The following is a 12,890-nucleotide window of genomic DNA, read 5'->3' as shown; positions in this document are numbered from 1 at the left end:
CTGCTCCAATCTCGTTGATCTTCTCTGTACCCACTCTGGTAGCTCTAAATACTTCCGAAAATGAGGTGTCCAGACCTCTGTGAAGTACTCAAATGTGGCCAGACCACTGCCTTATACAATGAAATATTCACCTTATCCCTGCTAGCAAAATACCTATATATCAATGACAAAACCGAATGTAGTGTCTTGACAATATGCCTGCACTGCTCTGAGAATTTTCATGTCTGATTGTACAATTACTCTAGGATTTTTCATTTTGTTCTACCCTCAGTGTAGTAATACATAGTTGGTATGATAATCTAGGATTACTGCTACCCATGTGCATTACTTTGCATTTGTGAATTTTAAATCTTAAGCTCATCTTCTAAGCTCATCTGTCACCACTTCTAAGCTCATCTGTCTAATTTTTCTAGATCTTGTTGCAGCAACATCCATCATTACTGTGATTAACCACCATGCCAACTTAGATATCATCTGTAAGCTTAGACATTAATCCAGACACACCTTCACCAATATCATTAAATACAAAAAAAAAAAAAACAAAAAAAACCGAGTTTAACACCAAACCTGGGGGAATTCCACTAATAACATTAGTATATGAAGAATGCGCCTCCGTAGCCAGGTGGGCAGGAGCAGCAGTGCGTAGCACATGCTTCTTGATTAGACCGGGGTTCGAGCCCGTGACCACCAAATACAGAGGATGCGGAAAGGTCAGGGAATGACCACCGCATATCCCCGGAGCAATATGGCCTTAGGTGCTAATGCTCCTAAAAACCAAATAACAAACAAACATTAGTCTATGAAGAGAAATGTCCACTGATAACAACTCTGAATTCTCTCACTCAACCATTCCTTTATCCATAGCAGTAACTGTCCTTAATGCCACACTGTACAACAAAATTTGTACAACAGTCTAATATATCAACCCCAGGAGCTCAGATCTGGTGAGTATGGGCTTGGCACACCCAGATACGAGCTGGATATCATCATTCTTCTCTTTCTTGGTGATTCCCTTCTACTTCTCTCTCTCTCTCTCTGTAACTCAGAAATTTTTGGCTGGTGCAGATTAAGCATTAGGCTTATTCTGCCTGATATGACTAATATCTATATGGCTAAGAATAATAATAATGTGCAGCAGTATCAAAAGCTTTCCGGAAATCCAAGTATATGATAACAAAATTTGTTTTTGCATCCAGGTCCTTTGTTACTACATCATTATTATTATTATTATTAATATCCATATGATGCAAGGAAGCCTGAGGCTTATGCTGCACCAGGAAAAAAAAAAAAAAAAAAGTTCCCGAGTAACCTATCCAATCAAATTGGTCAGACAAGTTCATCACTTGGCAAACCCATGCTGGTACTGAAGTATCACTGCACTACTGTCTGGATGGTCCTGCATTACTTCTTTAATCAGTGATTCCATTATTTTTCCTGGAATAGAAGTTAAGCTAACAGTTCTCTAATTACTCGTGTCACTCTTCGTTCCCCCTTTGTGAATTGGTGATACATTTGCACATCACCAGTCCATAGGAACTTCTCCTGAATCCAAAGATGTTCTCATAATTATGGCTAAGAGTTTGCTTATGACCAAAGAAGGACCACCGTCACAAAACATGATAGCTCTTGCAATCTTGGAAACAATAAAACTGGACATGAGCGATCAACTACAAAGAACAAAGAAAACAGTCAATATGGGATCCGAGGAGGTAGAACATACTACTATCGAAACAAAGGAGGAAGAGCAAGAAATACAACCCAGAGTAGCTGAAGAGGATATCAAGACAAGGTCATGATATCCTTAATAGAATATGAGCAGAAGAAGGCCCTAACGAATTCGAAGGAATGGATTGCACAAAGACCCACGTGATACTGAAGCAGGGGCCCCAATGGAACCCTGTGGAGTGTCACAGACCACCTCAATCGGCAAATAATACCACATTACCTCGAGAACAATAGTGCAACACTGGAGGCTATCCACACAGCCATACACTGTGCTGCCATAGCAGCCACTACAATTAATGGAAGAGAAACGAGAGACCAGCAGCAGAAGAACCAAAAACAGAAGGAACCGCCAGCTTGGGAAAGAAGAATTAAGAGTCAAGATAGGCCAATTGACCCAGTACCAACGTGGTAATAGGAGCAAGAAATTGATTGGAAAAGTGAAGAGTATCCTCAAGAGAGACAGTGTAAACAGCAAACATGAGACAAAAAAAAATCAGAATAGGAGGGTACTTGGACAGATTGAAGCAGAACCTCCTCGCACTCAGCAAGAGACTACGCCGATACAAAGAGAGCTCCCAGAAGAAAATAAACAACCGAATCTTCAATGAGAACCAAAAAGCCTTCAAGAGGAATCTCGCAGAAGATGGGAAAGAAGAGAACGGACCATCCAAGCAGCAGAAGAGAACTGAGGAGTTCTTGGGCAAAATATGGAGAAAGAAAGTAAGACATAACAGCAGAACCCCTGGACAGAACTAGAACCGAGGAAAACCAAGGATGTACAAGAGATGAGAGAGAGTGGAAGAAGTAAAACAGTCAATCAGGAAACTCCCACAACTTGCAAACCCCAGGAATACATAACGACCATAACTACTGCCGCAAGAAGCTCACTTGCACACACTAAAGATGAAGATACAAGAAATCTGGTGAAATACAGGCCAATCACATGCCTCCCAACAATGTACAAGATCCTGACCAGCTGCATAACTAAGCAGATATTAGACCATTTGGAGAGTCAGAACATAATGGCTGAACAGCAGAAAGGATGGAAGGAGCAATTAACCACAGATGCCACAGTTATAGAGCAAGCCTATATGAAGCGCCACAACCTGTACACAGCCTATATCGATTACCGCAAGGTCATGGACTCCATGCCTAAAAGCTGGCTAATAGAGAGGCTGAACAGCTACAAAACAATCCCATAAGTGATAAACTTCCTAGGAGCAAGGATGCCAAAATGGAATAACACCATTAAGGTCGAGAACATCGCAACCAGACCCCCATCAGGAGAGGAATCTTTCAGGGAGATGCCCTGAGCCCCGCCATTCTCAACAGCAGCAAGTACAGATATAACCTCACAGAAGAAAGGAAGAACCTGTACACCATCACCCACCTGGAGTATATGGGTGACATCAAGCTGAACGAGGCAACCAAGAAGCAACTGCAGCAACTACTCCGGATCACTGAAGAATTCAGCAATGATATTAGGATGGAATTTGGTCTAGACAAATGCAACAGCCATGGATTGCATTAGGGAAAATTAGTCAACCAAAACCGCTAGCTGCAGACTGGTAAAAAGATCGAAGCCATGACAGAGGGGAAGACCTAAAAATACCTGGGAATTATGCAGGCTCAGCATTTACAGCACAAGGAAATCAAGGCCTGCCTGATCGAAAAATTCCATCAGAGACTCAGAAGCTTGCTGAAAGCAAAGCTGAATGGAGGGTTTGTTATTTGGTTTTTAGGAGCATTAGCAACTAAGGCCATATTGCTCGGGGATATGCGGTGGTCATTCCCTGACCTTTCCACATTCTCCGTATTTGGTGGTGACGGGCTCGAACCCCGGTCTAATCAAGAAGCGTGTGCTACGCACTGCTGCTCCTTCCCACCTGGCTACGGAGGCGCCTACTGCTGAATGGAGGGAACACAGTTAAAGCCATAAACACCTATGCAGTCCCAGTGCTAACATACTCCTTCAGGGTCACAGACTGGACTAACACTGAGCTGAGGACATCATGAGAAAGACAAGGACAATGTTGAACAAGAGCCACCACCCAAAGCCAGCTGTGGAGAGACTGACAATTGCTCGGGTAGAGGCCTGATAGACATCATCGAGCAACAGAAAACAGCGCTAGCTAACCTGAAGGATTACTTCCAGAAAAAAACAGCAGCACTCTACCAGGCTATAAGGAAGACAGACAAGCAGCATACCCAACTCAACCTAAGTGAGAAGTCCACTCCCACCCAGAAGGAGTGGACTTCTCACTTAGGTTGAGGTGGGCACAAACAAAGCTAGAAATGATGGATAAAGAAGACATTCTATGACAGACACACTATAATGACCTCCATCAAGACCACATAGATAAAACTGCTTCCAATGCATGACTCTCGAGTGGGATGCTCTTCCCTGAGACAGAAAAATTCATGCTCACCATCCAAGACCAGGTAATCAACACTAGAAACTATAGACAATGCATTGTCAAGGAGCCCAGAGTGTCAGATGACACGTCGACAATGCCACCTAGCCTTAGAAATGATCCAGCACATCACCGCAGGATGCAAGGTGATCACCCAGACTGGGTACATACACTCGTAGACACGATACTTGGACCGTGCCATAATAACAGACAAGACCATCCCGCACAACAGACCGGACATAATCCTTGTCAACAAGAGGGAAAAGGCTGCCTATCTGATTGACATAGTGGTGCCCAACACTGGCAACCTCCAGAAAACCCATGAGGGAAAAATCAGGAAGTAAATAAACCTAAGACAGGAGATCAAATAGATGTGGCACATGCAACAAGTAACGACCATCGCAATCATTGTGTCAACCACCGGCATGGTGCTAAAGACCCTACATAATAGCCTAGCAGCAATAGTCTCCCAGAGAACACCTACAAGGAACTCCAGAAAGCCGCAATCATGAACACCAGTAGGACAGTCAGAGATTTCCTCGACGAACAGTAATACCAGACATAACAACCATCCCGTGTACCTGGTGGCAATACACATCACAGGGTGGAACCCCCCAGTCAAGGGGAAATAATATAACAGCAACAATAATAATATTAATAAATACATTACGTTGAGAATACAAAAATGAATAACTTACGGCACACCAAAACTAGTAATAATCTTAGGTGAATCTGTAGTCAAGGCACTGAGAAACACTAATGGATAGATGACATTTTTCTCTACAAACCATAACCATACTTGCATTTTTTCAAACCACATAATCTTTGCTGCTTCTGTAAGATTTAAAATATCTGAGATTAATATATCAATTAAACATTAATTACAATAGAATAAAAATATAGTTTAACAAATCTAGCAATAATCAAAAGCAGAAAATCAATTACAGTGGTAAAAAATTTTCTGAAATAAATAAAATAAATAAATTTTCTGTTTATACTCCGGGACGACCAAACGGTCAGAGGAGTTCACAAGATAGATAGAATACAAGAAACAGCACCGTATTCAGTGGTCACGGGCTTGAACCCCGGTCACTCAAGGCACGTGTACTTATGCACCCACGCGCCTGACCACTAGGCAACTAGAATTTCAAAGTACAGCCAGGCCTCGCATAATGCGAGTTTGATTAACACGTTTTTCAGTTACAGCGATTTACTTTACATGATGCAAATTCCCAATTAACACAATCTTTTTTTTTTGTGATAGTTGAAAAGATTCAAATTGCGTGCTAAGTGTCTGACGGTCAATAAACAAGCATTTGCTCGCTGCCTGCCTCAGTAAGTTCCATCAACCATTGGAAGTAGATGTGTTACTTGTTTGTCTCCAGCTAATAAAGTCACGTGCAGACGTATTTAAAAATTCTAATTTTCTACCCCTGTTAATTATGGATAAAAGAAAGAGTGAAAAACAACGTGATTGCAATAAAAAAAAAAAAAAAACTGAAAGTTATTACTTTAGCTGAAAAACTTGAAGTTTTTAAAAAAATATGAAAGTGGTGCAAACCATGCGAAAATCGTAAGAGATCTAGGATAGTGGGTTTACCATATGAACTATCTTGAGCCGTAAGGACAAATATAAAGAGAAAGGGTAAAGTTTCATCAACTTCTTTTGTTTTACAAAATACCAGAAACAGAACTCCAATAATGATTGAAATGGAAAGTCTTTTATCAATTTGGATAGAAAATTGAAATCAAAAAAGAATTCCATTATCTAAGGACAATGTTCAGAGCAAAGCTATTAACATTTTTACTAAGCTCAAAGAAACAAAATATCAAGGGGAGACTGAAATGTTTGTTGCTAGTTCAGGGTGGTTTTAAAGATTCAAAAATCGAGCAGAACTGCATAATGTTAAAATAACAGGGGAAGCTGCTAGTGCTGATGAAGATGCTGCAGCCAAATTTCCTGCAGAATTGCAAAAAAAATCATTCAGGATGGTGAATACGACGAATCGACATATATTTAATGTAGACGAAACGGGCCTATTTTGGAAACAGATGCCAACTAAAACTTATTTGGCTGCAAATGAAGCATCACAACCTGGGTATAAAGTCTCGAAAGATCAAGTAACACTTTTATTAGGAGGTAATGCTGAAAATGATTTTAAATTGAAGCCTATGTTTGTGCACCATACACAAAATCCCAGGGCTTTAAAGGGATACAGCCATCAAACTCTCCCAGTTATTTTGTGTTCAAATAAAAAAGCATGGATGACCAAAGCCCTATTGCAAGAAAAATAATCTTACTTTTAAAGCTCTGTTGCTTTTAGATAATGCACCTGGACATCCTTCTGCACTTGTGACTTAAATGAAAATGTGAAAGTTGTTTTTTTAACAGCAAATACAACATTATTGCAACCTATGGACAATTGCAACTTTCAAGGCTTACTCTCTCCATAGAACTTTTACACAGGCACTTGAAGCTACAACAGGAGACAGTGCAATTTCTGTACAAGAATTTTGGAAAAAATATAACATATGAGTGGTCACTGAAAACATTCATGCAGCATGGGAAGAAGTGACAGACATCAATATGAGAGCAGTTTGGAAGCATCTTTTACCCCATTGCACAAATGATTTTTCACCAGGGCCTAGAGAAGCTTGTTGTTGGCTATTGGAAATTGTATGATGAAAAAACAAAAGCCAAAAACGTTCAAACGGCTGTGTTTAAATATTTCCATAGCAAATAGTTTCTTCATTATATATTTCGTGCAATAAACATTTAATTCTATAATTTTTATTATCTTTTACATAGTATGCAGTTAAAAAGTTTTTTAAAAGGTATTAAATTCTTTATGGACATTCCTGAAAGTCACGGACCAATTATAATTTTTCCTATTGATTTCCGTTTTGCATGATGCGCTCATGGAACGAATTAATTGCGTTAATTGAGGCCAGCCTGTATGGGCATTTTCTTACGTAAATTTTCCTCACAAATTAATCCACCAGCACTTATTTTTTTTTCTTATGTTAATGTTTTTTCATTCATTAGGCTTACCATTTTTCTAATTTTACATAGAACTGTGATTGATTTAATAATACCTGGGTGAAATGATGGATAAAATGTTCTTAAAATGAAGACCATCTCATTTATTATGCAGAGCCATAACTAAGTATTCCTGCATCTGTACCAAAATAAAACTTGTGCCATTATCAATACCTCTCCATAAATCAATACCATAAAGCAGGGGTCAGCAACCTGCAGCCCCTTGAACATGTAACTGTGGCTCTTTAACTTTTAGCCATATGAAGCACAATTTGAAATGGAGTTAGAGGACTTAAAAATCAAGGACATGTGGAGTGCAAGACCAAAATACCTTAAAACTGAAATTGAGGAATTGTAGAGGCAAAAGGCTGCCCTTGCAATTCTACACAAATGGATGGCGATAGATGAGCTGAAAATGCAAAACCAAATTGTGTTAATATAACGCCCCGTATATAAATTTGAAAATATTTGCGTTTGGACTTCTCTCAGTTTCTGGTTTGACGTATTTTTGCGGGCAAATATTTTCTAACATGAACTATATTAAAAATAAATCAAGAAACTGTCTGAACAACGCGAGTTTCTCAGCATGTTTAAAGATGAAAATTACAGCATACTGACCTGATGTTGAGAGACTAGCTCAAGAAGTTCAGCAGCAAAAGTCACATTAATTTGTCTCTAATTGGATGTTTGTTCCATTTTTTCAGTAATAATAAATATTTCAAAAAATATATATTTTTTAATAAAACACCTTCCCACTCTATTCTATTTCTTAAAAAACTTCCCTCTCCCTCCTCCCAGTTTGAGCTGCGGTGCGGCTCTTGGGATTCTGTCTTTTTTTTTAATTAGATCAAAAATGGCTCTTCACTCTGCCATAAAGTAACAAACACTGAAATACTACAAAATGCATGTCACTGTTAATTACTTTTTATTTTGTGGTATTTCAAAGTTAAAAAGTATTGAACAGAATAAACCTCTATATATATAATATATATATATATATATATATATATATATGAAATATGAAAACAAAGACGTGGAAGGAAGAAAAAAAATAGGAAAAACAGTACGTGTACCTGAATGCACCAAGCAGCAAAACAGGATACATGTAAATAAATAAGTGTCACAAATGAAAGTAAAATAAAATAAATATAAAAATAAATATAGATGAAAAAGTTATTAATCACAAAATGCCAAGCCTAGTTGAAGAGAAAAAAAGAGAGAAAGAATGTTAAAAACCTATAAAAAAAAAAAAAAAAAAAAATATTAAGTAGAATTAAGTCTGAATTAATGCCGAATTAACAGGCTAATCATATGTACAAAAGTGAAAGAAAAAGAGGGGAGGGTAATAGTGATAAAAATTAAAAATTGGTACATAGATCAGGGGGCTACACCTGATCTTGTACCAAACACTGTGTTTCTATGCAAACTCATGCTGATGGAGAAGCTATTAAAATGAAATAGATAATTTTTTTTTTTTTTTTTATTAATCTCCAGAAACATGAGTGCGGTAGCCCCAATGCAGTGTATTTAGATTAATAAATTGAGTCGATAGTATGTAAGAACGCCAACGCAGTGTGTTTAGTTTAATAAATAGAGTAGAAAGTATGTAAGGACGTACGTTTAAATTGAAAGTATGTAAGTTGTGCAGGCAGATATGAAGTTCTCTGAGCAGTGCAGACGGGCTGCAAGAGTAGCTCATGGAGTATTGTCAATGATATACAGGAATTTTTCCAGCAGGGATAAGGAGGTGATTATTCCATTGTATAAGGCGATGGTCAGGCCACACCTAGAGTACTGTATACAGGTCTGGAGGCCTCATTTCAAGAAGGATGTAGAGCTGCTGGAACGAATACAGAGAAGGGCAACAAGATTAGTGAATGGAACAAAGGGGTGCTCTTACGAAGAAAGGCTTAAGTTTTGCAAATTACAGTGTCTGGAGACTAGGCACCAGCGAGGTGATCTGATAGAGGTGTATAAAGCCTTGAATGGTTTAAGCATGCTCAATGCTGATGGGATTCTTCCTCTAGCTCAGAATAATCACCTGAGAGGGCATAAATTCAAATTGAGGAAAGACAGATGTAGGATAGACGTGCGGAAATTTGCCTTTAGCCAGCGGGTGGTTGGTTGGTGGAACAGACTTCCATCCCTTGTGGTGGAGGTTGATAGCCTAAATAAGTTTAAGGCTCAGCTGGACAGGTATTTTGAACGAACAGAGGGGTGAAGTTGGTTTTTTTTTTTTTTTTTTTTGGCTGATGCTGCATAAGCTTGCTTTCTTGCATCAAATGCCTCTACTAATGCTAATGCTAATGCTAAAGTTAAATAATAACAATAATAAGTAACAAGGTAGCGGTATTGAAAAAGGAAGCAATGCAAGGTAGGGGAGGGAAAAGAAGTTAAAAATATAGAGGCGAAGATAGTGAGAATAAGAAAAGTGAGAATGTCCGAATCACCCTCGTATTACACTAATAGTTCAACGGAAGGAAAAACAAAGAGCAGAAAGTAGAAAGATGTAAAGAGGAGGAAAAGAGTTTAAAGGATACTAGGCAAGCTGGGTGTGTGTAAGTACTCAACCTCATAGAGAGGGCCTTGGCTGGGAGAGTATTAATTTCCACTTCTACTAACACTCTCCCAGCCAAGGCCCTCTCTATGAGGTTGGGTACTTACACACACCCAGCTTGCCTAGTATCCTTTAAACTCTTTTCCTCCTCTTTACATCTTTCTACTTTCTGCTCTTCGTTTTTCCGTCCGTTGAACTATTAGTGTAATACGAGGGTGATTCGGACATTCTCACTTTTCTTATTCTCACTATCTTCGCCTCTATATTTTTAACTTCTTTTCCCTCCCCTACCTTGCATTGTTTCCTTTTTCAATACCGCTACCTTGTTATTTATTATTGTTATTATTTAACTTACATACTTTCTACTCAATTTATTAATCTAAATACACTGCATTGGGGCTACCGCACTCATGTTTCTGGAGATTAATAAAAAAAAAAATATAAAAAAATTATCTATTTCATTTTAATAGCTTCTCCATCAGCATGAGTTTGCATAGCAACACAGTGTTTGGTACATGATCAGGTGTAGCCCCCTGATGAAATACCTGATCTATGTACCAATTTTTAATTTTTAATTTTTATTTTTGAATTTTATAATTTTTATCACTATTACCCTCCCCTCTTTTTCTTTCAGCTTTTGTACATATGATTAGCCTGTTAATTCTGCATTAATTCAGACTTAATTCTACTTAATTTTTTTTTTTTTTTATAGGTTTTTAACATTCTTTCTCTCTTTTTTTCTCTTCAACTAGGCTTGGCATTTTGTGATTAATAACTCCTCCATCTATATTTATTTTTATGTTTATTTTATTTTATTTTATTTTACTTTCATTTGTGACACTTATATAGAGGCTGATTCTGTTAATGGTTAGTCCTTGAGGCTGTCACAGACATTCACTGTAACTCACAGACATTCACTCAAGTATACTAAGCTGGGCTTGCTACCCAAGTCTAAAACACTGATGGAACTGATATTTGGGTGACACTCAAATCAAGTGGACAATTTTTTTGGCAAAGAGTTGGTCTGTGACAGCCAAATCCTTTGCTTTCACCTTCACAACTCAGGTGCAAACCAACGTCAGCAGGGATCAAGGTGTGGCACCCACACCACATGGTGGAATGCCATCCCTCTGTGTTACTAGACAATACTAGGTGGAAGATGACTCTCATGAACTGGTGCAATACCATCACTTTGCTTACTGAAGGGTTGAAGTGGCGTTTGGTCTCCAGAGCAAAGCCCCAGCACCCCTCCCACATCTCTTCTATCATGCAATATGACTGATGTCTTTTGAGATTATGGTGGACATCATGACAAAATCCAATTTCCTTACAGTTTTCAGGCCAGCTGCTAGAGAGTCAATGAGACCGAACCTATTGTTAACTCTAGAAGACTTTCAGATCAGCTAATGTATAATTTCAAACAAAGATATTTTGCCACCATTATAACTAGCCACACAGTTCATCAGGTTCATGACTAAAGGGGAAGAAAAAGAACAGGCAGCTTAAGATTACTCATGGCTTCCCACTCCATACTAATGCTGTGGAAGAGAAGACTACATGAGGATTTTGACTGCTTACTGTTTTTCTCTCTCTCTCTGCTATAGTTATATTGGTGGTTAAAATAAAATTTAGCGATGATCTTTGTTATTATATGGGAGAAATTGATTGAATTTTTTTATTAAATTCAATTATTAAAAACAAAATGTAATGTAAAGTGATAAAGACGTTACAATAATTACCATATTTCCCCATGTATAAGACGCTCCCATGTATAAGATGCACCCTAATTTTGGGGCCCGAAATTTGAAAAAAAAAAAAAAAAAAAAAAATGTATTACATAAAGCTTTGAACTCAAGTTTTATTCACCATAAAATTCATACAACTCCTCATCACTGTCAAAACTCCCATCCATTAGCTTGTCCTCATCTGTGTCTGATGACGAATCACTGTCTTCATATATTGCCTCATCCTCAGTTCCATCTATGGCATTTGAAATGCCACACTTCTTAAAGGACTTGACAACAATCTCAATCTTGATATTATCCCAGGATCTTTTCACCCAGGTACAAACTTTTCCTATAGTTGGTTTCTTCACTCTTCCTGCTGATGTCAAATTGTCCCCAGAAGACTTCATCCATTGGTTCCATTCGTCTCTCATGGCAGCTTTGAAGGGTTTATTAATGCTGACATCAAGTGGTTGGAGCTGGGATGTCAAACCTCCAGGTATAACGGCAAGTTTTGTTTTTTGCTCTGCAGCAATCTTCTTTGTGCTTTTTGTTATGTGTGCCCTGAATTGATCAAGCACCAATAGGGCAGGTTTGCGTACGAGCCCACCTAGTCTCCTGTTCCACCCAACCCTTGTCATGAATGTGGACAATCACTCCTCGGGGAATGTCTTCTTTTGGCATTGTTTTGCATTTGAAAATCAGCATAGGAGCCAGCTTGGTTCCGTCGGCACAACAAGCTGGAACAACTGTATAACAAGTCCATATTTGCAATCTGTCCCAACTCCAACTGATGTGTCTTCCGACATTGAATGACAAAACGATGAAATTTAAGGACTTTTTGCTCATAGCTTTCAGACATCTTTTGGGCAAGTCTGGTGCATGTACGCATGCTTAGTCCATTCCATTTCATGAACCTGAAGGAGGACACATAAATTGTGTCCTCCTTTGAAATCAGTAACTTCTTTTTCATCAGCAATTCTTCTTGCCTCATGTTGAACCATCTTTGTGGACACAGGAATTCCAATTGTCCTTTGCTCTTCAATCCATATCTTCAATTCCCTCTCATGGCCATTTTCTTTCATGGCGTTTTTCAGTAGGGTTTCTTCTTCCCGTAGCCAGTCTCAGCTTGTTTTCTCAGTTGGAGGAGGACCAAACGTAAGTTTGGTCCTCCTCCAACGTAAGTTCAGCAGCACGATTTCCGTTCACTTTTGCAAACTGGATCACCTTTAACTTGAATTCAGCACTGTACGAAAATCTTTTCTGAGCCATTTCTGGGCAGAACGTGGCAAAACGTAACCTAATATACCAGTAACAAGTGCAAAACAATGAGCGCAAAGACAACAAGCGGGAAATGCAAGGAAAAAAATCTACAACCACTGTATAAGATGTACCCAGTTTTTATACCCCAAATTTTTTGAAAAAAGGTG

At 38.6% G+C, this 12,890-nt stretch overlaps 1 protein-coding gene across 3 annotated transcripts in view; it reads right to left on the bottom strand.

Annotated features, from left to right (window-relative positions):
* The window catches only part of pcx (pecanex), a 743,348-nt gene that overhangs the window by 285,832 nt on the left and 444,626 nt on the right, over positions 1-12,890 (bottom strand). For all 3 annotated transcript variants that reach the window (XR_016547122.1, XM_090376780.1, XM_090376781.1), the window contains one exon: positions 4,838-4,973. Coding sequence is in view for 2 of the 3 variants with exons in the window: in XM_090376780.1 (XP_090232906.1) it covers positions 4,838-4,973 (136 nt within the window). In the remaining variant the exon portion in view is untranslated. The remainder of the gene's footprint in view (positions 1-4,837; positions 4,974-12,890) is intronic.

Source organism: Mastigoproctus giganteus, chromosome 6 (genome assembly GCF_048544385.1).
Source record: "Mastigoproctus giganteus isolate SK-2022 chromosome 6, ASM4854438v1, whole genome shotgun sequence".
Lineage (NCBI taxonomy): Eukaryota > Metazoa > Arthropoda > Arachnida > Uropygi > Thelyphonidae > Mastigoproctus > Mastigoproctus giganteus.
Note: the sequence above shows the minus strand (reverse complement) of the source record. Positions and strands in the feature narration are given on the sequence as shown.